Below are 25,728 nucleotides of genomic sequence, written 5' to 3'. Positions count from 1 at the left end.
AGTATATGTAGCGCCCGGGTGGGGGCGGGACGCTCAGTCCAGCGGCAGCAGCAGCGCGTGGAGGGGGACTCGGGGCAGTAGCAGCAGCAGCAGCAGCGATGGCGTCCAACGGTGAGGCGCGCGCTGGGGGGGCGGTTACAGACACCATCGGGCCGCGGGCTGGGAGGGGGGAGTAGCGCTGCAAGGGCCGCGCCAGGACCCCCCCCCACCCACGTGCACTGGGGGCTCGGGACGGGATCAAACCCCTTATGGGGGCAGCAGAGCCGGGGCTGAGGGTGCCGTGCGCGCCCCCCCGAGATGGGGGGGGGGTAACGGCCCCCATGGTAACGGCCCCCGGGCGGGGCGAACCTCAGCCCCCCCGGGGCGGTGTATCCGCTGCAGCGGGGTCTGGGCTGGGGAGGGACGCGGGAAGCTCCCGCCGTCAGGGGGCGACCCCCGCCCTGGCTGCAGGAAGCGGGGCGATTTCCCCCCCGGAATGGGGGGGCATTGACGTACCCCTAGAGGGGGATGGGGCCTAGTGCATTGTGGGAAAGGGGTGGGGCAGCAATGGGGCCCCTACTGCGCGCCTCGTGGTGGCCATGTTGCACCTGCCCCGTCCTCTGCGCTTTGGGAGTCGGCACGTTCTTTTTTTAACTGCGCCACCCAGGCCTTTGGCCGCCATTTTGTGTGTGGGCGGGCAGGAAACCGCACGTGTGATTCAACTGCGCCTGCGCGCCAGAGGAGGGAGCGCGTGGGGGGGGAGGAAAGGCGTTGCGCAGAGTAACGCATGCTCGGTGTAGCGTATAGGCCTCTGCGCGCCGCTGGGAAAGCGGAAGGTGCGCATGCGCGGCAGAGACGGGAGGGGTTGGATGCCGCTCGCTAGTTAGCGCATGCGTGGTGCTCCTCTTTTTTTTTGCCGCAGTCTTCCATCCGGGTACTTCTCGCTCCGCCCCCTCCCGATCGCGTTTGGCGCGCGGCGCGGGTTCATTGGACCCTAACCGCCCAACCAACCGTCGTCCCCCTCGCTCCACCCCACCCCCCACCCCTTTGCTTTTAAAAGGGCCGCCCAGCGCAGTGTGTGACCCACCACATGATCCCCTGGTGCCCCCACCCACAGGGTTAACGCCTCATAGCTCCCCTGGGGGTAAATGCCCCCCCTTGCCACCCACAGCTGCCTGGGGCTGTAAGTGCCCCTGCCCCATTTGCCATAGGAACAGGGAATAGCCCCCCAGTCCCTTTTGCCCCACTGTCGTGCTACCCGTGTCAGGGTGAATTGCCCCTGGTGATCCATTCCCACTGCCCGGGGGTTGGGTCAGGGCAGGTGGGAGGGCATTCATGCCACACACACACAGGCTGGGACTGATGGCTGTAGCAGTCCCCTCATCCCCCTCCATGTCTAGTTGCCCCATGATGTCCCCTCTCAGGAGCTGGGCATTGGTTTGGGTCTAATTTGTTCCTTTTCCTCCTTTGTCTCTTGCAGATTACAGCCAGCCGGCCACCCAGAGGTAAATGTCCCCGCTTCTGTGTTACTGAAGTGGCGCGGTATAGATTTGTGTTGCTATCTGGTGCGAAGGATGGCAGTGTTAGATACCCCTGCCCAGTTGTCAGTCGGCTCTGCAAAAGGAGGGCAGTGCTGGCTCATCACGGGCACATTGGGAGGATTCATCCTGGGAATCTTTTCCCTTCATCCCACTTCCATTGGTGTCTTAGATCAGTTGGACCATCCAGCCCAGTAACCTGCCCTGGATTAGACCTATGAGCCCATCTAGCCTGGTATTCATTCTCACTCCCTGTGGCCTGGATGGGATCAGCGGGCCTATCTACCCCAGCTCCTGCTTTCCAACAGTGACCAATGTTATCTGGATTAGAGAAAAGTTCCCCCCCCTCCCTCAAAAGAACCCCACTACCCCCAAAGAGTTAGTCAATAACTTGACCATAAAGGGAGCCTCCTCCTAGAATTTACCCCCTTCATTTGTAAGCTCTTTGGGGCAGAGACTCTACCTAGTACAATATTGCAAAGGTTCATGACAGACTGCTAGTTGGCAGTCTGGAAACTTTTATGTCCCTTGCAGCACTCCTAGGTACCCTTAAACTCTGGATATTTTTATTATCCTTAGGAATGTCCAGTCACATGTCTTAGGTTCTAACCTGTTTCATTTTGGGTTTTGAGGATTAATCAGTTAATATTTGAACATGGCAAAAAAGCTCTTCTCTACTTAATGCTCTGTAGATCAATTGACAAACCCCATCAGTCCCTGCTGTTAAATCTCTTGATTTGTGGCTGCTCCCGGCATGCTCCTACATGCTGTGGTTGCTCCCAAATTGCAACAAATACAGTGTCATGGCAATTTCCAGATCAGTCTGCCTAGGTGTATGGGACCTTTGAAAAACTCCCTCTAAAGTGTTGCAGCCTTAACAATGGAGTCACTGCATCCTATCTGGAATATCTAACCTGATGGGTGTGTCTGATCATTCTCCCTCAGCTATGGGGCTTACCCAGCACCACCGGGACAGGGATACTCTCAGCAAACCAGCCAGCCCTACAGCCAGCAGAGCTACAGCGGTTATGGCCAGTCTGCAGACACCTCAGCATATGGACAAAACAGTTACAGTTCTTCCTATGGCCAGAATCAAAGCAGTAAGTGTTAGTCTCTTGATCGAGGTGCATTGTGGGAGATTTTCTCAATTCAGGCTAAAGTGAGGCAGGTTTCACTGCCAGCAAGTCCCATCACTTTATCAGTGCAAAGCATTATTACTCCTGTGAGACAGAGCCAAGTATTTGCCCTTCAGTCTGCTCTGCAGATGGCCAATCCCATCAAAGAATCCGTTCATTAATGCAGCTGTATTGCTGGTTCAGTCCCTACCCCAGCAACTGTGCATCTCTTAGCCAGCTGCTGTATCGCATCCCCAGAGGTACATGCATTTCAGGGCTGATGGAGGGATTCCCCATATGTAGAGGTTTAGGGTGATACTTATTTCTTATCTAGTGCTTTAAATCAGTAAATCTCATGTCATTGACCCTGTCTTACAAATGGGGAAACTGAGGCACAGGGCAGCAAGGAGATTGCCCAGCAGAGGTGGGAAAAGAACTTGTCTCCTGAGTCATGGTCCAGTTCTTGACACACTGAGCAACACTGCCGTCTCCACAGCTCCTATGGGAAATGAAGTGATATGCTGGTGCCTCACAGTTGTTTCAGTGCAATTCAGGTATAGAAGGGGGGGACCCAGCCTCACTATGTTTTACGGAGCTCTTCATTTTTTTTGCTAGCTGGCTATAGCACTCAGTCAACACCCCCAGCTTACGGAACAACTGGATACGGTAGCAGCCAGACCTCTCAGACCTCTTATGGGCAACCCTCATCCTATCCTAGCTACTCCCAGCCACCAGCAGCCAGCTCGACAACTGGAAGGTACAGCTAAAGAGTCCTAGTCTTCCCATAGATCTCCTTGCATGTGTCCCTTCTCCTCTGTCTAGCATCCTGTGTCTGTGGATCTCAAAGCACTCTGCAGACACTTGTACATTTAGCATCACAACACCTACTGCGAAATTTTAATCTCTTTTTACAGGTTGTGGGGGAGGGGACATGCCCAAGGTCACAGTCAGTGGCAGAGCTGTGTGAAGTCCCAGCTCTCCCCTCCCCGCTCTAACCTGTTAGACCCCGCCCCCCTGCTCTAACCTGTTAGACCCCACTCCCCTCCCAGATCTGGGGATAGAACCAAAGAATCGGTCTGATGCTCTGTCCATTAGACCATGCTACCTTGTGATCAAGGTATCCTACAAGCCAAATACCTGGTGGATTGAAGAGATTTGATGTGTATTTAAAGGGCAATGATCTTTTTTTAATCCGTAGTTATGGAAGCAGCTCCCAAAGCACAAGCTATGGCCAGCCCCCAAGTGGAGGCTATGGCCAGCAATCCAGCTATAGCAGCCAACCACAGAGCTCCTATGGGCAGCAGCCTTCTTACAACCCTCCCCAAAGCTACGGGCAGCAGAGCCAGTACAGCAGCAGTAGCAGCAGCGGAGGAGGCGGCGGCGGCGGGGGCAGCAGTGGATGTGAGTTGATCTTTATTGTGCTCCGTGTGTCATGATTGAAAGCCCGGGAAACTTGGTCTAGGGGAATCCATTCTCCCTCAGGTTGCACAAATTTGGAAGTCACTACAGTTCTCAAAGGAGGATTACGCGTGTCTTAAAGCTGATACGTTATCCTCTTTTTAAGGTACATTCGTGCAGGCATCTTAATTTTAACCCCGTGAGTTTATTTCCTCTCCTCCCCAGCCTGTAGGCTTGGATATTGGCTATTGCAAGGTTATACAGCAAGTTGGTGGCAGCTCTGGAAATATAACCCCGGAATATGAACTCCCAATGCTGCTCTAACCCACTGGACCCCACTTCCCTTCCAGAGCTGTGGATGAACCCAGGATGATTCCAGTGTCCCTGCTCTTACCACTAAGATTGTCCTGTTTTTGTAACTTTGAGCATGTGTTCTTCTCTCCAGCCAGCAGCTATGGCCAGGACCAGTCATCCATGAGCGGTAGTGGTGGCGGCGGTGGTGGCGGCTATGGGAGCCAGGATCAGAGCAGCTACGGAGGTGGCCAGCAAGACCGTGGTGGCAGGGGCAGAGGAGGATATGGCCGGGGTGGCTTCGACCGTGGTGGAAGAGGCAGCCGTGGTGGTCGTGGAGGCATGGGGTAGGTGTCCAGATTCTTGTGGTGGGAGAGGGAGTGGGTTTAAATGTTACTGTCTCTAGCACTGTCTGAAATTAACATGTTGGGAGGGTGTGTTGCATTATGTAGAAGCTCTTCTTGTGTGCATGTGTGGAATGCCATATCATACTGCGTGTGGTAAGGGATTTGCAGTTTTACCGGGGGGGGTGGAGATTGAATGCCAATAAAAGCTTTTCCTGTCTGTGTGGGGCAGACTCCCACTACTGTCTACCTTAAGAACCACTGTAGGTTCATATCTACAGTAGACAATTTATGCATGGGGGTAAAATACCCCACTGGTGGTTACTATCAGAGTTGTCTGACATCAAATGTGTGTCTTAACATATCAAATGCACAATGTGAATTCCAAGCGCTTGCTGAACTTTCATGTTACCCTATCTAGGTATATACTGAAGGTTTATAAATATCGCTATTCAAAGGGCCTATAAATCTCTCTACATCAAAGGTTTATTTGCAATTTATCTGGTGCTATAATCTGTTCACCGAAGCACCTGGGTCATGTTGGTGAGAAACAAGGGATGTAAGTCTCCTCAGTCAGAGGAGAAGTTGTGTCTTCTTTCCAACCTGGTTGCTTACAACCTGTGTAGCAAACTTGGTTAACTCTGTGGTCCATCCACACGCTGGAGATATTCCATGGGTTAAAGGATGTATTAGCAGCTTCAGCAGCTGTGATCACATTTATATACGACTTGCTTTTGGTTTATCTCACTATATACACACAGAAAAGCAGTGTCTTAAACTGCCCTGGTGTAACAATCCTCCCTCAGCAGAGGGTTGCTCAGTGGTCTGTTAAAAAGAAATAAGTTGAGAAACAGATGCTAAATAATATTGATTGTGAACTCTTGATCGGGAGTTTAAATTGTGTTTTTTAGAAAGGTGAGTATTAGGTTGGGGGGAAATCAAAGTATTGTTGATGTTACTTATCTGCTGTTAACACTACATGTTATCTGTTAACAAACTCTGCGTTTTATGTGCTACAGGTATGAAAGTCAATGAACTTTATCAATTCTCGACCTTCCACATGTTAGCTAAGGGTGAGGAAGGGAGAGAGCTTATGTTAGGTCCAGACTTAGTGGTCAATCAGTTTATTATGCTATGCTAGGGAACTTGGGTTGGCTTTTTTATATGCTTTCAAAGCAAATATCCTATGTATCTATGTTTAGGTGGTATCAACACCGGGGCTGGGGGGAATACACTGTACAAATAAGTTGTAACATGCAGTTCATGGATTCGTACCCACGCTAGGACTGCATCGAGGAGTCAGCATTGTCTCGAGTGTACATCACGACGGCTGAAGTAATAGGAGAAGGTTGGAAGCCAAAGTTGCACTTGTATTAGATTTGTCCATTCCAATTTTACAAGACAAAGGGTGTATTTAAATAAAAAGCCTAAATATGCTGAGGGACAGAACAAGGTTGAAAGGAGCATTCTTTAGGCTTTCAGGAAGAACTGGAAAAAACAAGTGTTGGTCAGGATTTTAAGAACTGGTAGTTTTAGTGAACCTTTTAGCCATGGAAAAAGCTTCATTATCTTCTAACTTATCTCCTCAGCGGTGGTGAGCGTGGTGGCTTCAATAAGTTTGGTGGTAAGTCCAAAGAGTTCAAAACTTGAACCAAAAAAAGTATATATATATTTTCCAGAGACTTGTCTTTCATATGCAGAACCTTTATGCGTTAGGAAAAGCCACCATTTATCAGATATAACCTATGGGAGCACCCTCTGCAGCCCTCTATACCAAATGAGTTCTTGAGATACATACGGTGTCACTTATTTCTACGTCCACTGGGCTTCTACTTTGACCAAAGTTCTTGGTGCCAATACATCTTGGTTGAATGTTTTGCAACAAGACACACACAAAAAAGTGTGCTTTGGGGAAAGAAAACAAAAGTGCTACTTCCTAGAAGTGTCTGGTCTGTGTGTGGTTCCTTTTTTAAAAAACAAAACACACAAGAAGCTTTAAGTGCTGGTGATTTTTGGAGTTAAAACATGGTAATGGAATTGCATGCAATCCTGAGGATAATGATGCAAAGAGTTTACATACCTTTTTATGGTTCCTGGTAAAGAAAATGGGGGAAGTCCCCAAAAACTGGAATGAATTTCTGGTCTTGTGTAAACTTCCCTCTGACTACATTACATGGTTTTGTAAGCTTATACCTTAAGAAAGATGGTTTATATTTAAACTTGTATCTTAAGAAGAAAAAAGGTATTTTTGCACTCAAACATACCAAACAAAATATATCTAAACACTTCCAGGAGAGTTCCCATGGGTTTGCTGAAAAGGGTTTGGCATGAATGATCTCTTGACCAGGTCAATTTAGTTTTAAGAGACCAGTGTTGGGCATATGCTTTTAGGTTCATTAAGATAATTATTGATCTGATATGGGTGTGATTAAAGGTATAATGGGTGAAATGTCTAAATATAGCAAAAATACTAATATATAAATGGTTTGTATAGGTAAATAATGGTTTAAGTGAAATAAAGCTATATTTATGCAAGGTTAGTTCACTTTAAATGTGTGGCATGGGATAATGCCACTAGATCGCTGCATAAATCTTAAAGCTGTTAACTGTGTGGTTATATACTGTGACGCTAACCAGGGTAGCAAGTGGTATGATGCTACGACCTGATGTTACTGAAAGATGTGAATGGCAAAGGTGTATATAAACATGTGGACAGAGATCTCTTTGGGTAGCAGCTTAAATTGTATACGCAAAGGTCTCGATTTAAACAGACCTCGGAAGGTGATACTAAGCAGAATTAAACGTGTGTTATGAGGGCTTTTGTAGTTGACCCTCCACGTAGAGTTGGAGAGACGTTTTCTGTGTACAGTCTGACATCTGAAAAGAGTTGTTACTGGTTTTGCAGCACTGTCTTCAAAGTACTTTAAGTTCTCTGACTTCACAGTATTTTTGCCTTTGGCTAAAGTAAAGTAATCATAGGCTCAACAACAGAGCACATGTACCAACACTGGCCTGCTGTCTTTAATGTGTTTAGTATGTGTGGGAGATGAGTCTGTGTTTCGACCGACTAACTAGATCTCTCCTTATTTTCATGTGCAAAAGGGCCCCGGGACCAAGGACCACGCCATGATCCTGGTACGTGACTGTTCCCAAAGAAGTGTGGGTTCACAGCGTCCATTATCTCGTGTGTTGCGGGAGTGGCTTGTGTTAACTTAGGGGGATGATCTGAAGTTGATCTAAGACATGAGCATCATACCCATTTCACAAAAAGAAAAGCTAATTTAGAGCAGCTTAAACTGTGAAAGCTTGCATTAAATTCTTGTGTAGCCTGTGTTACCTACTAAGGTGTGGTCTTGCTATAGCAATGGCTGCGTAACAGTGTCCTTAACATCTACAGTGGGGTAACTTTTTTTTTTCTCTTGATTAACCCTTGGGTATGAAATTGAGTGACTCGCTTACTTTGCAGCTTCTGAACAGGATAACTCTGACAACAACACCATTTTCGTCCAGGGACTCGGTGAAAATGTCACCATCGAGTCGGTCGCTGACTACTTCAAGCAAATAGGAATCATTAAGGTACCAGCCCAGGGAACTAAATAGTCTGGGTTTGCAAGAGCAGCATAGCGAAACGGCACTTCTCTTGTCATCCTGTACCCCTCTGCCCTTAACGTACAATCCAAGCACTCTTACTGTGGAAGGAGTTTGGTCTACTAGCTAAGAACAGGAGAGTCAGGACTCCCGTGTTTCTGGTTCAGGGCAGGGGGTATCATGAGATAGGGCAGGTGAGGTGGGAGCTCAGCACTCCTGCATTAGACTCCCAGTTTTGTCATTCTAGAACTGGGATATACACTTCTAATGTTCAAGGCTTAGTTAAAAAGCTTTGAACGATCTGGATGGAAGGTGCTCAGTAAGCAGTATACAGATATTACCTGGTACCTTATGTTTGGACTGTGGTGCAGTGCCAGTGTGGATCTGACTGATCAAAGGTAGTCTCTGCTGTGACCATCTTGCAATCCTCATGACTAAGGCTATGTTTATGTCATGGAAGTCAGGAATCCGTGACCTCCAGAGACCTTGGTGATAGTCCATTCTCTGCTTCAGCCGAGGGACTGGAGCTGGCAGCCAGCAGGGCCCTGGGAGGGTTCCAGTGAGAAGGCGACAGCCTCCTCATGTCGCTCCCTACAAGGTCCTGCAACAGGCGACAGCCTCCTGAGGGGGCCCTACTCAGGGCTCTAGTGACTCCCTCCCCTCATGTGGAGGGAGGGGGACACCTAGGACCAGTGGGTGGGGGTGTCCTGTTTTTGCTTTGGGAATTGTTTATTGCCTGTGACCTGTCCATGACTTTTTTACTAAAAATAACCATGACAAAATTCTAGCCTTACTCATGACTTACTGTTGATGGTTTCAGAGATCCTTTATATGCAGATTTCTCAAATAGTCCCTAGTCTAAAGCAATAGAATATTTCCCTCCATTTTTCAGACCACCCAACAAGAGAAGTGGACAGGGTAGCCTTCAGCCGGAGGTTAATCTCCAGAAGCTAAACTCATAAGATGTACCCCTTGTTTGTGTTTCAGACAAACAAGAAAACTGGGCAGCCCATGATTAACCTGTACACAGACCGTGAGACCGGGAAGCTAAAGGGGGAAGCCACTGTGTCTTTTGATGATCCCCCATCTGCCAAGGCAGCCATCGATTGGTTTGATGGTAAGTTGCTTCCATCCAGCTGGGCCAAGGAGCTCCTGAAGAAGCAGCATAAATGGTGGAGCTGGGAGTCAGGACTCTCGGGTTCTGTCACTGGTTCAGGAATAGGAGTAGGATCTACTGGTTTAGAACAGGGGAGGAGTTGTTCTAATTTTAATAGTGATCTGCTCAGTCACTTCCTTTCTGAACCTTAGATTTTTCTCTTTGTGAAATGGGGATGATACTTGCGTCTTGCATAATACTTGGCTACTTGAGCACCTGATACTGCAGTCATTCGAGTCAAGGGCAGGGCTTCAGTTGACATCAGCATGAGTAGAATTAATTCTTCATGCTGTGTCTTAAGGCTCGTCTACATTTGGAAGTGAATTCAAATTAAAAGTGGGAAGTGAATTTTAAACGCAGTAGCTGTTCTGGAATAGCTCCATGTGTGGACAAGCCCTTAGCTGTAGTGCCCTGCTTTGATTCAGAGACAGAGAGTGCCGCTGGTCAGGAATCCTGCCAGTGTTCTTTCAGTGGAAAACAAGATGCCTTGAAATGAGGGGGTGTTTTTTCAGTGGGACTATTTCAGTTCTACTGGATTTTGTTTTCCATTAGGGACAATCATTTTTTAGTTGGCAGGACATCCATCTGCATCAATATGATGATCCCAATCATGTGAATTGTAGTTCAGGTGCCTCTTGAGCTCATTCTTGGTGCATGTCCCAGAATGCACTGTTATCTCACACTAACAAAACACAGCCGTGGAGTTGTGCATTGGAGATGCATCTCCATCAATTCTAAGGCCAGAAGAGGGACCACTGATATAGTTTGATCCTGTCTGACACCAGGCCAGAGAGCTTCCCCCCCAAAAAAAATAATTGCTGAAGCATGTAGAAAAACATCCAATCTTGATTTTAAAAGGTCAGTTATGGAAACAGGTTATTTTAATCAGGACTTCCTAATTTAAAAAAAAATTGATCCTAAGTTTATCCCAATGTGGGACAAAATCAAAATCTCCAAATTTACATCTCAGGAGAGGAATTATTAACAAAAAAAAAAAAAAAATTCAACCAGCTGTGGGTTAAAGTGTGGTGGGAACATTGGTTTTGTGATGGTCCAAAAGGAATCAAAAAGCTCTGTGTAAGGTGAAATCGACATGTCTGGTTTCTTTCTTCCAATCAGGAAAGGAATTTTCTGGCAACCCCATCAAAGTCTCCTTTGCTACCCGGAGGGCAGACTTCAACCGTGGCGGTGGAAATGGACGGGGTGGCAGAGGCCGTGGAGGTATTTAGAAATGTGTTTGCTGCTGATGAGGATGGGTGATCCACCCTTATCAGGAGAGTGGCCTGTTTTTCAGGATCTGGACACAACCAACCATGTCTAGAAGCCATTAACAGAGACTGGGCTAAGGCCCAGCCATATAGACTCTTTAAGTATTTGATCAGGTCAAAGGTCAGCCCTGTTAAGTGCCCCCCTCCTCCCTATCTCACATGCTTACCTGTGGGTTATAGGTACACAATACACCTATGGGTCAGCCATAATTTTTGGGTCCACTCTTCATTTGCAGCATAATCTTATCTGTGTCAGTGCATGCTGGGAAAATGTGCCTCAGCACGCGTGACCAGATGTAACACAACATATGGGACAATGCATTATGGGATCACTTGCTGCACAGAGTTGGCTGGCCAGTGGGTAACCACAGTTAAGGGTGTGGCTGGTTGTAGGAAGTTAACCAGAGGCTGCTAGCAGGAGAGATGACTGCTGAATCCAACTCTCTGGTGCTGTTGTGGTTGAGCTGGGGAGTGGCCTGCACGAAGGATCAGTGCTCTGGGGGTTGTTGATGCAGACAGCTATGTCCCTTCCAGTGAGGCTGACCCCTTTGCTACCTCCCTCCTTAATGCAGGGCCCATGGGTCGTGTTGGATTTGGTGGCGGAGGTGGAGGAGGCAGTGGCAACAGTGGCTCCAGCGGAGGTAACCGAGGTGGCTTCCCCAGTGGAGGTGGTGGCCAGCAACGCGCAGGGGACTGGAAGTGCCCTAACCCGTAAGTAGAGGCTCTAGCAAGCAGGGGAACCAAGCGTTAACTCTTGGTTTTACCTGATACTAATGCTTCTCCTCAAACATTGCATCTTCCAGAGCCTGTGAGAACATGAATTTCTCATGGCGTAACGAGTGCAACCAGTGCAAGGCACCAAAGCCGGAGGGGCCTGGAGGACCACATATGGGTAACTTACACCATTCTGTTTCTCCTGCCCACCAGTAGGGGGCAGGCCTCATGGGTGGGTGAGGTTGTGTATGCTCCAAATGCTATTGCCTTGGAGGTATTGTTGGCACCAATTTCACTCCTGTGCTTGTGTTTTCCCTTCACAGGAGGAGGATTTGGGGAAGAGCGCCGTGGAGGCAGAGGTGGTTACGACCGTGGCGGCTTCCGAGGAGGCCGAGGCGGTGATCGGGGTGGCTTCCGAGGAGGCAGAGGTGGAGATCGGGGTGGTGGATTTGGGCCAGGAAAGATGGATAACAGGTAAAGTAGACTGGCACAGAAAGGGCATGCTATAATCACTGTCCTGGGGTTTACTCCTGGTTCTGTACAGCTGCAAGTGTGACTCAAGGTCTGGAAAAACCTGTGCTCTGGTGTGACAATCTTCACCTAGTCAGTTGATCCAAGAGAAGGTTAGGGGGTGGCTTGATCACTCTACAGGCCCACAATTCAGTGGGCTGGCAACTGAAGCCAGACAAATTCAGACACGGAGTTATTTTTTCTTTAAATTGCGAAAGTAACCAACCATTGGCACAAAGGGGGTTGTGATGGATTTTCTGTCACTTGGGTCTTTAAATCAAGCCTGGTGCCTTTCTCAAATGTCTGCTGTAGCTCTGCCACTCACCATGGGCTGGATGCTGGGTGAGATTCTGGCCTGTGTTGTACTGGATGGTCAGACTAGAGAATCATAATGGTCCCTTCTGACCTTAACATAGATGAATTGGGCAAGTTGCTTCCCCTCTTATAAAATGTGGATAATACCGCAACTAAGGATCACTCAGCTGCTTGTGGGTGAAGCTTAAAATACTTCCCTTATTCTGTCCCACACCTATCCTAACCCTTCCTCTCTCTCCACAGGGGCGACCACAGACAAGACCGCCGTGACAGACCCTATTAAGACTGTACAAATTCCCAGACCATGTGACTTAAACTTTTTTTATTTTGTATGTCAGACTTTGTGCTGCAGACTGTGTAAAGCTCGTTCCATTTGTGTAAAACTTTGTATTGCCCTCTCAATTTTACCCATTTCTTTTCCCCCTGTATCTGGAAGAATCCCCTACATTAAAAAAAACACCCATTGTTTTAGTTGCCGTGTAGCTTTTTTGGGGGCCAGGGCTTCAATAAAGGCAACTTCTGTTTACACCGGAAACCTGGGGCTGCCCCAGTGCTAGCCATGGGTGCTTAATATACATAAATGCATTATGCTGTGAACAGTATTAACATGTAAATGAGCAGACGTAAGCGAAGAAAGACATCTTGATCTGTGGTTGAAATGTCAAATTCTTGATTTACACTTGTATGTTAACATTTGAGTTCTCATCTTTATTACCTGAAGCACCATCATCCATCATAGGAGCTTGTAAAATTTTATCCCTTGGCCTAAGCTACAAGAGAATTTTTTTTCCTTGTTAGGATGAATTTGGAGCAATAGTCTGCTATGGTGATGAGCCACACAACTAGCTGAACAAAAAGCATCCCTGTTTTTCTAGAATCCAGAGTTCATAAGCTTAAACCCACACAGCAAGGATGTGACCAGCAGTCAAATCTTATCCAGGGTGTTGCTCATACAGTCAGTCAGTGGTGTTGTCCACCTGCACAAAAACGGGCATGGGTAAAAGGTGGACACATCTGTTGTCGGGGACTGGTAAACTTCTCTTGGGAAGTGCTGTTGTAGAAAATTTCAAGGGAGCAAGTTGTTCAGGTCAATCTCTTATGGTTGGAGCTGCAGTGTGTATGAATGTAATAAACTTTTAAATATGCTTAATAAAAAACAACCCCAGGTTATAAATGTGTATCACTGTTCAAATGTTTCTTGATTTCACAGAGGCTTCATGGCTTTGTAAGCAAGGTGATAGTTCCTTGTGCTCAGCCACAAGAAACAGCAAAATGGAAGGGTAGGATGTAGTGAGATGTTACATGATTTTAAAAATCCAGGTCGGGTGTGAAACAACTGTAGAGGGGTGGTGTGAAGGAGAAGCCTTACCATGTGAACGTGTAAAAAGCTTCAACAAACTTTAGGGGTGTAGTTCTAAAGGAAGGAGACCATGAAAGTTTAGAGAGGCAGGAGATCTCTCTCAACTTCTTTATACTAACATCCACTTGAGTGGAACCTATAGCAACTGTTATCACAAAACCAAGAACAAGATGCTGGACTGCTTTGGGAGTCTGGTCCTATTACAAAAGCTTTTCCTAGCCTAGTCGCTGCTGCTGGCAGAAATGTGGTACGGGGTGAAAGCATCACCTTGTTCTCAGTGGAATAAGTTTTAAAAATACTTACAGGTCCAATTGGAGTTGAAGTGTGGGTCTTAAGCAGCAAGAGTTCAGAGCCAGCTGCCACAGACTTCCATTCTCTATCTACCCTTTTAAATAAAAAAGTGATGGTGAAACAAATTGCTCTGCTTGAAATGCTTTGAAGTAGGGCTGAGACATGCTAGAGTGAGTGTAAGCCGAGACTATTGCAATACATCAGTTGTGGCTGTGTTACCTTCCCTAAACCACTTGTGATAGAGGATCAACAATGGTCTCTCCAGATTCATGCCATGGTGTGATTGATTGGGGGGAACTCAGCAGTAGGCTCTAGATGTGTCCATGAAGGAGAATGCACATAAGGTTCCACTTACGCCATTTACTGTCACATGAACTACCTCATTTTTGGGAGTGAGGTTTGCCTCTAATCCTTTGAACCCCAAGCAATTTTTGGTGACAAATCTCAGGAAGTGTCCTAGACTGAGGTTTATAAATTTGTTTTAAAAACCCAACTATGTAAACAGTAATAGGTCATTGAGACAAGCTGGCATTCACCCAAGAGCTTTGAAGGCACTCAAATTGCAGAGCTACTAAGTGGGGCTAATCTAACATTTGTACTTGAGTGCTTGCACATGTCCATTCCACTGGGGCCCCAAGCTTAGTTGCTGGAAACTTCCCTTGGTGGTACCCAGGGGCTTGGCTGCCTCAGTTCCTTCCCACTGCCACTGACTACCAAATTTATGGCAGTGACAGCTCTTCTTGCTAGGCCAAGCTGGTCTCGGTGGTCTTCATTTTCCATTTGTTCGTATTGTGTAGAGTTAAATTGGCGCTTCTCTGCCAGTGGAGTTCTGTTTGCTGCCTGGGTCGAGGCATGCCTCAGTCACAGGGCTTGAGTTGCCTAAAGTGCTTGGGTGAGACTCACATTGACGATCCCTGTCAGATCTGCCATGAGTTGAAACCTTCAAAGGACTGGGAGGCCAGGTTAAAGTTCCTATTGATAGCGGCAGCGCTCAGACCTTCCTCTGAGCTGAGATGGTCAGACTTGGCACTGAATACCTCACCGTCAGGGCGGAGCGCTCCTCCCACTGTATGGGAGTCCTGCCACTCATGCATGCTGCAGAGAAAGATACTACTGGCCGGGAGGGGATGGTCCCCAAGTCTGAAGGTTAGACAGGGAGTAGAGCGGAGCGTGACCTCTATCAGGCCACTTTTCTGCCTTGGCATTGCAGGCTGGCACACGTGACTGCAGCCCATATGTAAACGTTATTGAGTCTGGTCCCAAATAAGCCATCTGCACTGGAGGGACAATATGGCACAAGTGCCACAGCAGTGCCACCCTCTTTGCTGCGGTCAGAGAGCTACTGGCTCTTCTTTTGGCACTGTTGCTGGCAGTACAAAGAGTCAGTGGTGCGGGTGGACAGGAGGGAACATGTAGTCACCAGCTGCCATCTGGTTCTGGCCCTGCGGTACCATCTAGAGGGAAACCATCCTTGCTGGCCTGGATGCAAGCCTTCCGGCCCTGACACCGAAAGGAACCGCACTGCCATGGTCCCTGAAGGAAAGCTCGTCTGATGGATCGTACTTCTCTCATCTGAGGACTCTTCCTCGTTATCCCTCCGGTCATCCTTACTCCGCCATGGATGCTGACAGAGGTGTGCCCCGAGTGCTGGGCCTAGTGGTCAATGGCCTATGCAATGCAATGGCACTTGTGGAACTGGTGGGGGTTCCCCCTGATGCCAGGGTCCCATTTGAGATGCTCTTGGTGGCCTCTGAGAGAAGGGAACCTCTGTTCCACCGGGCAGCACCCAACGCGGATTCTGGAACCGAGCCTAGTACTGAGCTTCAGGATCTGCATCTGTGGGATCCCATTGGTGCAGAAGGAGAGGAGGCTGGTGCAGTTCATCTCCTCCTCCCTGGACGAGGCAGTGACCAGGCCGGACGTGTCGCTTCCTCAAGACAACTGAGGTCTACTAGGAGCTAGTGAAGATGGTGACCTCAAACTCAGGCTTGCAATCAGAGGTAGTGAAAGAATTCTCCCATAGCCTGATTAACATCCTGGCCACAGTGGGCCCCTCTCAATGAGGCCATTATGGACCCAGTGAAAGCCCTGTGGCAAACCCTCACCTCCTTTCCCCCCACATCAAAAAGACCCAAGATGCACCTTGTGCCCGCCCAGGGTTATGAGTTCCTATACTCTCATTCCCCCCCACCCCCTGGGTCCCTGCGGCCAATGAAAGGGAGAGGCAGGGCCTACGAGGAGCGACTCCTGAAGCAGAAGAACCCAAGAAACGACCTTTTCAGTAGAAAGGTTTATTCGACTGGGGGACTACAGCTCAGGTTCGCCAACCAGCAGGTGTTGCTGGGCAGATATGACTTCAACGTGTGGCACTCCATGTGGACACTCAGAGATTGGCTTCCCCAAGCGTCCAGGTAGTTCTCCTCCCTGGTGGAGGAGGGGAAGGCCATAGCCAGGGCCTCCTTGCATGCAGCACTGGATGTGGCGGACTCGGCAGCCAGGTCCATGGTCTCCGCAGTGGCCATGCATAGGAGCTCACGGCTACAGTCTCCTGCCAGAGGTCCAGCAATGGGTCTCCTACCGCTGCAAGTGCCCCATTATGCAGACACAGCAACACTACCTCCCCGAGTGGCGTAGAGCCGCAGTTGATGTACTTACTTTGATGCAGTGCTAGTATAGACACTGCGTAAGTTATGTTGACTTAAACTGTCCTCCAGCAGCTGTCCCACAAGGCCCCACACTGACCGCTCTGGTCACCATTGTGAACTCCACTGGCCGAAAGCCCCTCCTTCCCCTTTAAAGCCCTGGGAAGTTTTGAAATTCCTTTTCCTGGTTATCCGGCCTGGCGAGCACATCTAGCAGCTCTCTATTGTTTAGTGCAACTGCCCAGCTGACCATGCTTGCTCCACGCGCGCCAGACGTGCTCCTGCCCGGAGCAGACAGGAGGTATTGGATCTCCCGGCCCTGTGAGGAGAAGCGGCTGTTCAGGCACAGCTCCAAACCGGCTGTAGAAATGTTGACGTCTGTGAGCAGATTGCTCGGGGGATGCAGGAGAAGGGGTACGACAGGGACCAGCAGCAGTGCTGCGTGAAGCCAAGGAGCTGTGGCAGGCCCACCAGAAGGCCCAACAAGTGATCTGGTGCCGAGCCGCTGACTTGCCACTTTTCCAAAGAGCTGCACGTCATCCCACCACTGCCCCTCACAGCACGGCGGATACCGCAGCAGAACCAAATCACAAGCCCCTGCTATGAACAGCGAGGACTCAGAGGATGTGGTAGACAAGAAAGAGGAGTATGGGGGATGGACGACTAGGGATCCAGCTCTGCAGCCAGCCAGGACCTGGTTTTGACACCACTGCAGTCCCGCCAGTGGAGCACAGGCGAGCCTGACTCAGGGAAAGGAACCTCGGGTAAGCATGTAGATTAATTTTCCATTATTGAACATTTTCATTAATTTTACTTGTGCTAGAAGAGGTTGTGGTCCAGGGCTACTATCTGCTTTTCCTTCCTCTCCAGAGTTAGACAGCGAGGGCGAGTGGAGCAGTTTGTTTACGTACTCAGGGATGTCCCTGGAACCCTCGTGAGAGATCTTGCTGGAACTTCCATGGAGGTACTCTGCAATCCTCAGCCCAAAGTTTCTGGGGAAGGCTGCCTTATTTCTTCCTCCGCGGTAGGAGACTTTCCCACGCCAGTCAGCGATAGCTTCAGCAGGCACCATTGCAGCACACGGACTAGCAGCATACAGGCCTGGGCAGCATCAGCTGTGCTCTCTCTGCCTCTGTTACCCTCAGGAGTGAGAGATCAGCTAAAATCACCTTCGCCTGTGGAAAACGGTGGCAGTATTCGGTCCCAGTGCCCTATGCTATTAGAATAATGCAAATGAGCAATTCCCACCTCATTTCCCTATCTGCCATGTCCCATGCAGTGACTGGCACCGTGCACAAATAATCCCACACAGGAATGAGAATGTAGTGAGGACAGGGGAACAAGGGGAGTGAGTTCAGCATCTTAAGTTTCATTTTCTGTAGTGTGTGCGCTGGCAATGGAACCTGCGTGTGCGGTAGTTTAGCTGCTGCCATTGCAGCCTTCTGGGTCTCCCCCTCCACCGCCGCGGAACGCCTGAGCCAGATGAAGAGGAGAAAGAAGAGGACTCGGGGTGACGTGTTCCAGGAGATCCAGCAAACCAGTGCTGCATCAGACCATGAGTAGCCTGGAAGATGAACCTTGTGGACAGCCTGGAGAAGGAAAGAGCGGACAGGAGAAAAGCCCAGGAGGAAAAGGAGATGGAGATGCACCAGGACATAATGGGGCCTCTCAGTCAGCAAACACAGATGCTGCGGACTCTGGTGGACCTGCAGATTCAACAGTCCTGGGCTTGCCTCCCTCTGCAGCCCATTGAGAACTGAAGATCAGGACCTCCCCATTCCCCGCCCACCAACATTCCACATGGCATCAGTGGTCAGTGCCCTACCCCTGTCAATCCACCCCAGGGGATATTCAAGACAATCACAGCTTCACATACACCGGCCTGTGAACGCCAGGGTGGGTGAATGAGTAGCTGAAATGGACCTGAATGTTCTTTCCCTGCATAAATTCTGTCCTCTCTTTTATTAAGTTTTTAATATGTTTGTTTTAAAATTGCATGTTTTTGTTGGGGTTTTTTTTGCACTAATTTTGTTAAAATAAAATTCTGTTATTTGGAACATCTTCATTAGTGCAAAGCATATGCTGCTGCGTGCTCAGCTGTTCTGAAGATGACCAATTACCTGTAACTGGATGTCACACAACTCAAACAAAATTAATAGTTGTAATGACAATGTTATATCTCTGCACATAATATAGCCATCACCACGTGACTCCTACCAGGCCACAAAAGAGCAGGGCCAGGTAGAGCATGTTACTACGAACACACACTGCTCTGGCTCACTGTTAAAATGGCTTTTCATAGAATCACAGAATCATAGAAGATTAGGGTTGGAAGAGCCCTCAGGAGGTATCTAGTCCAACCCCCTGCTCAAAGCAGGACCAATCCCCAACTAAATCATCCCAGCCAGGGCGTGGTCAAGCCTGACCTTAAAAACCTCTAAGGAAGGAGATTCCACCACCTCCCTAGGTAACCCATTCCAGTGCTTCACCATCCTCCTAGGGAAATAGTGTTTCCTAATATCCAACCTAGACCTTCCCCACTGCAACTTGAGACCATTGCTCCTTGCTCTGTCATCTGCCACCACTGAGAACAGCCGAGCTCCATCCTCTTTGGAAACCCCCCCCCCTCAGGTAGTTGAAGGCAGGGCCAGCTCCAGGCACCAGCTAAGGAAGCAGGTGCTTGGGACGGCCAGTGGAAAGGGGTGGCACATCGGGGGTCTTTGGCAGCAATTCGGCGGCAGGTCCCTCCGTCCCTCTCTTCCTCTTTGAGCTGCTGCCGAAGTACCGCCGAAGAGGAAGAGAGAGAGCGCGAAGGACCCACCGCCAAATTGCTGCAGAGGAATGAAGCTGAGGGCTGGGATAGTAGGTTGTTGCTTGCTAAGCCCCTGTTCCACCCCATTGTACTCCCGTGGGCTGGAGACAGAACCCAGAAGTCCTGACTGACAGCCCCCTCCCACGTCAGTTTTGACATTTACTCCTGAGCTACTATGGCATCATCTCTCTCTCTCTCTCTCTCTCTCTCTCTCTCTCTGTCACACACGCACACACCAGGACCTTGTTTTTTCTCCCCTGCCGATGGGAGCCTTTGGCCTGCCAGGATGGAGGAGCCTGGCTCCAGGTGGGCAGCAGTAGCTCCAGCTGCTTCTAACCAGCCAGAGGAGTGGCTCAGGGAGTTGGGTGCACTTCATAAATGGGAGCTAGGGCAACGGAGCGGGTGGAAACCTTGAATCCCTCTGCTGAACTGCCTGGTGGGGTGTCACCCATCTCTGAGTGCCTGTTGATCACCCCTTCCCCCCGCTGCCACCATTCTTCCCTGCCTTAACCTCCCCTTATCCCTTACGGTAATGCTGACATTTAAATCACCACCATTAAGTTTCAGAGTTAACAACATTTGTATAAATGGGACAATTTGCCTCCTCTTACTCATGGCTTCACATTTCTGCTCAGGCTGCCCCAATACACCTGGAACACTCCTCTTCACCCCTCTCCGCACACACACTGCCTGCCTAACCTGTCCCTGAACCTGCTTGCCTCCAAGCTGCAGCCCTGGTTGGGTTTCAGGCTGGGTCAGTTGTGAGCAGAGGCCTTGGAGTTGGATTTTATTTTAGGAAACACCACCTGGTACCTTATTCTCTGCCCTGACTTACAAGGAGTAGAGCTACTGCTGTCGGAGTAAAGTGTTATTCAGCTTGAAACTTTAAAGCTCATCATTAGTTTTCAGAGCTAACAATGCTATTCAGATGAGCAGGAATGTTTCACCCCTGGTAAAGTAATTGCCTCAGGCTCTCTGCAGACTCAGGCAGCAGCTGCTACAATGGTTACACATACCATTTTGGGGACGAGAGACATAATTTTATAACAAAGGAAAACTGAGATTCTGGAGCATGATTCTGCAGGGCTGTGACTTACTCACATACACAGAGGGACCTGCTTATAGGCTAAACGAAGGCGGCCAGTGAAATGCTCTAAGTGACCAATATACTCAAAGGCCAGCAGGGGGCAGCATGACAGAAAGGGTGGAGGGGAGGGCGCTGTGTGCTTCCAGGCTGTCTCATACTCATAGACTTTAAGGCCAGAAGGGACCCTCATGAACTAGTCTGTTCTCCTGCACATTGCAGGCCTCAGAACCTCCCACACACACACTTACTTTAATAAACCCCTAACCTCTGGTTGAGTCTCTGACGTCCTCAAATCATGGTTTAACACTTCAAATTACAAAGAATTCACCATCTGCACTAGTTTAAAACTGCGGTGGGAGGCGAAAACATCAGAGTCTCTGCCAATCTGACCTGACTGGATGGCTCAAGGGAACTGGACATGGGGCCTTTCTCCTCTAGGAGGCACCGGCTTCAATCCAGATCCAAGGCGAGGAACTGGCTGGCTGCCTCAGGGGGGTGGGGCATGGGGCACGGGGCCTTGCCCGTCTAAGCTGCTAATTCTAAGGTGACTCCATATTTCAAACGTGCTTCCAGCTGAAAGGTGCTCAGCACCAGGTGAGCCATCCCCATGCGGCGCGGCTGCTCCCCAGCGGCAACTGCATTTCTGATTCCTTAGGCCACCAGCCTCATTAACCCTTCAATTAGTGGCAGCGAGGCTGCTCTGCCCTGGGGTAATCACAAGCTTCCTGCTCTTAGGGGAATCCACGCCCATCGGCCGAAGACTCACCCGGATATAGCCTGGCTGTTTATGTAGCTGAATGATGTAGGCAAATATGTGTTAGCTGCCCGCACGTCAACCCTGGCAGCTGGGACACCTGCTCATCCCTTAGCTGTCCCTGGTGACTAAGGGCCGAGTCACAGGGATGTGTTGCAGTGCAGGTGACTGGGGGCCGGGGATGGATGGGACAGGAAGGCAGGGGACTGGGGCAGAGAGATGGCTTGCCCACCAGCACAGCAGTTGCCCAGCTCCACAGGCAGCTGCATCTGAGTGCCTGGTGTTGCAGTGCAGCCGTTATCCAGCTGTCCCTCCCCAGAGGCAGCTGCATCTCTACACAGAATGAGCCGTCCCTGTATGGCAGTGTTCACTGCAACTCTCTAGTAGCAAAGGGCCAGTTCCCTGTGCGTAGGCTGCCCCTGGAGTGGGGGTGGGAGCCAATACATTGGCTTGGTGTGTGTGTGTGGGGGAGCCAGTCCTGGTGCTGCCACCACCTCCTACTGGTGATGGTGAGCAGTTACACAATGGGGGAGGGGGTGTGCCATCGGCCATGGGGGGAGTGTCACTGGGGCATTGCTACCCTGCTGGGGTGGGTGTCAGTTCCCAGCAGGGCTGAGATAGGGCAGCTGCTCCTTGTGGGGAGGGTGTATATCTGTCCCCGCTGCCCCCTAGTGGCTGTGGGGAGGGAGGGTCCACTGCCCCCTACTGCACTGGCTGGGCATATTTGTGTTTATATTCACCACTGTCCCCTACCTGGCTGCAATGTCCATGTGCTGTGTCTCTTTCTTTCTCTTCCCTGGCTTTCCCGGCTATCTGCGCTGACGCCAATAAACAAATCAAACTATAAAGAGTAATTAAAAAGGAAATGACTCGAGAAGGCAGGGCCTTGCCCCCGATACCAGTGATAAGAGGTAGCAGGAAGATTAGAAAATGTACAGAACTGGAAAGAGAACCCAGGAGTCCTGGTTCCCAGCCTCCCCTGCTCTAATCCACTAGATCCCACACCCCTTTTAGTCCTGTACCTCCAGCTCCCCCTGCCCGACCTCACTCCCCTTCCAGAAACCCCAGCCCTGCTCCTCTAACCCACTAGATCCCACTCTCCTCCCTGAGCTGGGGATAATACCCAGGAATCCTGACTCCCAGCCCCACCCTGATCCACCCCACTAGACCTCACTCCCCTCCTACGGCTGGGGCTAGAACCCAGGTGTCCTTACTCCACGCTGCCCTGGCCATGCGAGTTTTCCCGGGGGTGCCCTCTTCAGCCCCCAACCCCAAATCCGTGGTCAGTTTTTCCAGCCACCGAAACTCAGAGAGGCCAGGCTCTGGGGCTCTGTGTGTGCCCAGCCATTGTGTGTCACCTGTGGGTAAGAAGTGCCGCAGGAACCTGTGTGCACTCATTCCCTGGCAACTATTCACCCCCCCACCCCCCCTTAGATAATGTCACATTCTTCACAGATCACTGCTGATAAAAGCCACTTGAGCACATTCCTGCCTCACTTATCAAGGGCAGCTAAACCGGCTCCTATGACGCTAACTAGTTACCTATTCCTCTGTTCCAGACTTTATGCTTGGAGGCAGATAAGAACTGAGACTTCAACCTCTGGACAGTGGTCCAAGAGTGGGGGAAGACATTAGCAGCTGCCTTTGCAGGGTGGGGAATGGGACATGGGGCCTTTCCCCTGCAGGGGGCACCGGCTCCCATCCAAGCCTAGGCTGGGGGGACTGGCTGGCTTAGGGAGACAGGGAATGGGAGATGGGGCTTTTTCCCCCTAGGGAGCACGGGCTGTGATCCAGCCCCAGGGTGGAGGGCTTGGCTGGCCCAGAGGTAGGGTTGCTAATTTACTCCTGGAGGTTTCATCGCATGACGGAATCTTTAATGAAAGATTAACCTTGGATTCCTGGAGAGGTCAGGACAATCCTGGAGCGTTGGCAACCCTGCCGGGGTTCAGGGGGCGGGGGCGGGGAAGGATACAGGGCTTTCCTAAAAGTGAAACGCTCATTTCTAGTTCCCACCCCGCCCTGAGTCCAATTAGCTTTATTGCAAGGTGTTCATCTCAGGCAAAGGGGATTTCAACAGCTCATTTAACAAGACATTTGCTTGGCTTTCCCCCAGACCCCCTCACCGATCTGTGCTTTTGCCTCATGGGCTTTCAAATTGACTGGATGCCCAGGAAAACCCCAAGCACACCCACCACGCCCTTCCTGGCCTAGGACAGACCCACCCAGCTCATCACACCAGCAGCTTGTTTGGGTCTAGAGGAGAAATGCCACCGCAATGGGGTTGCCCCTAGCGCAATGGTTGTGAGCAAAGTTGCAATTGCCAAAGTGAGTAGGTGCAATACCTACTGTCAAACTCTAGGGGAAGCCAGGAGAAGATACCCAGCCTGCCCCCCGCCCCACAGCACAGCGCCCCCTAGCACCACACTGGGGCATTGGGGCCGGCACTGACTGAGAAGGGAGATGTCTTGTAAATATCAAAGGTATTAACTAACCTCTGCCATCTTGCTTTAAAATCAGGGGCGGCCCTATGTTTTTTGCAGCCCCAAGCACGGCAGTCAGGCGGCTTTTGGCAGCGCACGTGCGTGCGGTCCACTGGTCATGTGGATTCAGTGGCGTGCCTGCGGGAGGTCCGCTGGTAACGCGGATTCGGTGGCGTGCCTGCGGGAGGTCCGCTGGTAACGCGGATTCGGTGGCGCGCCTGCGGGAGGTCCACCAGTGCCGCGCCATTGGCGTCCCCGCTGCCGAATTGCCGCCGAAGCCGCAGGACCGGCGGACCTCCCATAGGCAAACTGCCAAAAGCCGCCAGCCTGCCGCCCTCACAGCGACCGGCAGGCCGCCCCCGCGCCTTGCTGCGCTGGTGCCTGGAGCCGCCCCTGTTTAAAATGTGCCCCCACACTGCCTGCAGCACAGCGCCCCCTAGCGCCACACGGCCCTGAAAATAGCAGAAGTCACAGCTCAGCCACATCCTGGCGCCTGCGCTGGGGGGTGGGAGGGCAGCTCCTCCTCCGAGGGGCCACTTGTACCTATGTAAGTTCATAAACCCCGTCCCACTGCTCAGGGGCCCCTGTGGGACAGGGCCCACATCCTGGGGCTCAGGACTCCTGGGTTCTCCCCCCGGCTCTGGGAGGGGAGTGGGGGCTGGTGGGTTAGAGCAGGGGGGCTGGGAGCCAGGACTCCTGGGTTCTCTCCCCAGCTCTGGGAGGGGAGTGGGGGCTGGTGGGTTAGAGCAGGGGGGCTGGGAGCCAGGATTCCTGGGTTCTCTCCCCAGCTCTGGGAGGGGATTGGGGGCTGGTGGGTTAGAGCAGCGGGGCTGGGAGCTAGGACTCCTGGGTTCTCTCCCCGGCTCTGGGAGGGGAGTGGGGCTGGTGGGTTAGAGCAGGGGAGGCCTGGGAGTTGGGGCCTGCCCTGACCTCATAACTCCAGTCACTCCCTGGCCCAACGTGAAGGTCGTTCACACGCTCCAGCCCAAAGGAAGTGGGGTGTGGGGGAGGGGCTGATGGCTTCCCCTCCCCATGGATCGGGGCTTTCATCCCGGGAGCAGGTGTGAAAAGAGCCAACCCGCCCCCTGCTGAGCCCAGTTAGCACCTTCCCTCCCTGCGCCCAGCCCGGGGGGAGGGGGGCATGGGAAGGGAACTGCAGACGTCACATACACACCCACACCAGCAGCCCCTCCCCCAACCCCCACAGCATTCACACACACATCCCATTCACACACATACACACATACTTCCATTCATACATACCCCATTTACACACACACACACACACACACACTGCATTCACCCCTCTCATTCATACAAACACACACACACTGCATTCACCCCCCCTTCATACATGCACACACACACCATTCATCCATACACACTTCATTCACAAACACACACCCCATTCATGCATACACAGTGCATTCACATACCTCCATTCATGCATACACACTGCAGTCACACACAGCCCATTGATACATACATGCTACATTCCACATCCACCCACCCAGCTTCCCCCATTCCCTCCCCAGCCCAGTGCTAAGGGCCCAGCGCCCCAGGCAGCCCGGCAGGGCTGGGGGAGGGCCGGGCTGGCCCTGCCAGTAGTGACCAGTCCCTCCCGCTGCCCATGCAACAGGGCCCCGTCCCTGGGGTGCTGGTGAGGTGACAGGGAAGTGGCTCACGTGCATCAAGGCAGGAAACAATTGTTCCCTTCCGGCCCAGGAGAGTGAGTCAGCCACACGTGAAACCAGAGCCAGGAATGTGCCAGGACTCACCGAGAGACCCTACCATAACAGAGGCGTCCCATGAGAGACCCCACAATAACAAGGCGGCCTGTGCAACGGAATGAGAGACCCTACAACAACTGAGCAATACGTGCAGTGTAATGAGAGACCCTACAATAACAGAGCAGGGCAAGGAGAGACCCTATAATAATAGAGCAGTGTAATGGGAGACCCTACAATAACAAGGCAGTGTGCGCCCTGCAAGGGGAGACCCTACAATAATAGAGCAGTGTAATGAGAGCCCCCACAATAACAAGGCCATGTGCGCCCTGAAAGGAGAGACCCTACAATAATAGAGC

At 50.8% G+C, this 25,728-nt stretch overlaps 1 protein-coding gene across 1 annotated transcript; it reads left to right on the top strand.

The window, feature by feature from the left end:
- FUS (FUS RNA binding protein) lies at positions 1 to 13,394 on the top strand. The gene is made up of 15 exons (XM_045013043.1): positions 1 to 111; positions 1,460 to 1,484; positions 2,463 to 2,617; positions 3,248 to 3,389; positions 3,831 to 4,033; positions 4,476 to 4,668; positions 6,255 to 6,289; positions 7,768 to 7,800; positions 8,132 to 8,241; positions 9,241 to 9,370; positions 10,529 to 10,630; positions 11,250 to 11,388; positions 11,481 to 11,569; positions 11,715 to 11,865; positions 12,460 to 13,394. The coding sequence occupies exons 1-15, from the start codon at positions 99 to 101 to the stop codon at positions 12,497 to 12,499; spliced, it is 1,560 nt and encodes a 519-aa protein (XP_044868978.1). The 5' UTR covers positions 1 to 98; the 3' UTR covers positions 12,500 to 13,394.
- The last annotated feature ends 12,334 nt before the right edge of the window (positions 13,395 to 25,728 follow it).

This window comes from Mauremys mutica, chromosome 4 (assembly GCF_020497125.1).
Source record: "Mauremys mutica isolate MM-2020 ecotype Southern chromosome 4, ASM2049712v1, whole genome shotgun sequence".
NCBI lineage: Eukaryota > Metazoa > Chordata > Testudines > Geoemydidae > Mauremys > Mauremys mutica.
The sequence above is the reverse complement of the archived record's forward strand: the minus strand, read 5'-3'. Positions and strand labels throughout refer to the sequence as shown.

Excerpts from the sequence above, each read along its gene's own strand:
- FUS (XM_045013043.1), top strand. Across the intron at positions 4,669-6,254 it reads GGTGGTCGTGGAGGCATGGG|CGGTGGTGAGCGTGGTGGCT; the intron begins GTAGGTGTCCAG and ends TTATCTCCTCAG. Across the intron at positions 11,389-11,480 it reads GACTGGAAGTGCCCTAACCC|AGCCTGTGAGAACATGAATT; the intron begins GTAAGTAGAGGC and ends TGCATCTTCCAG.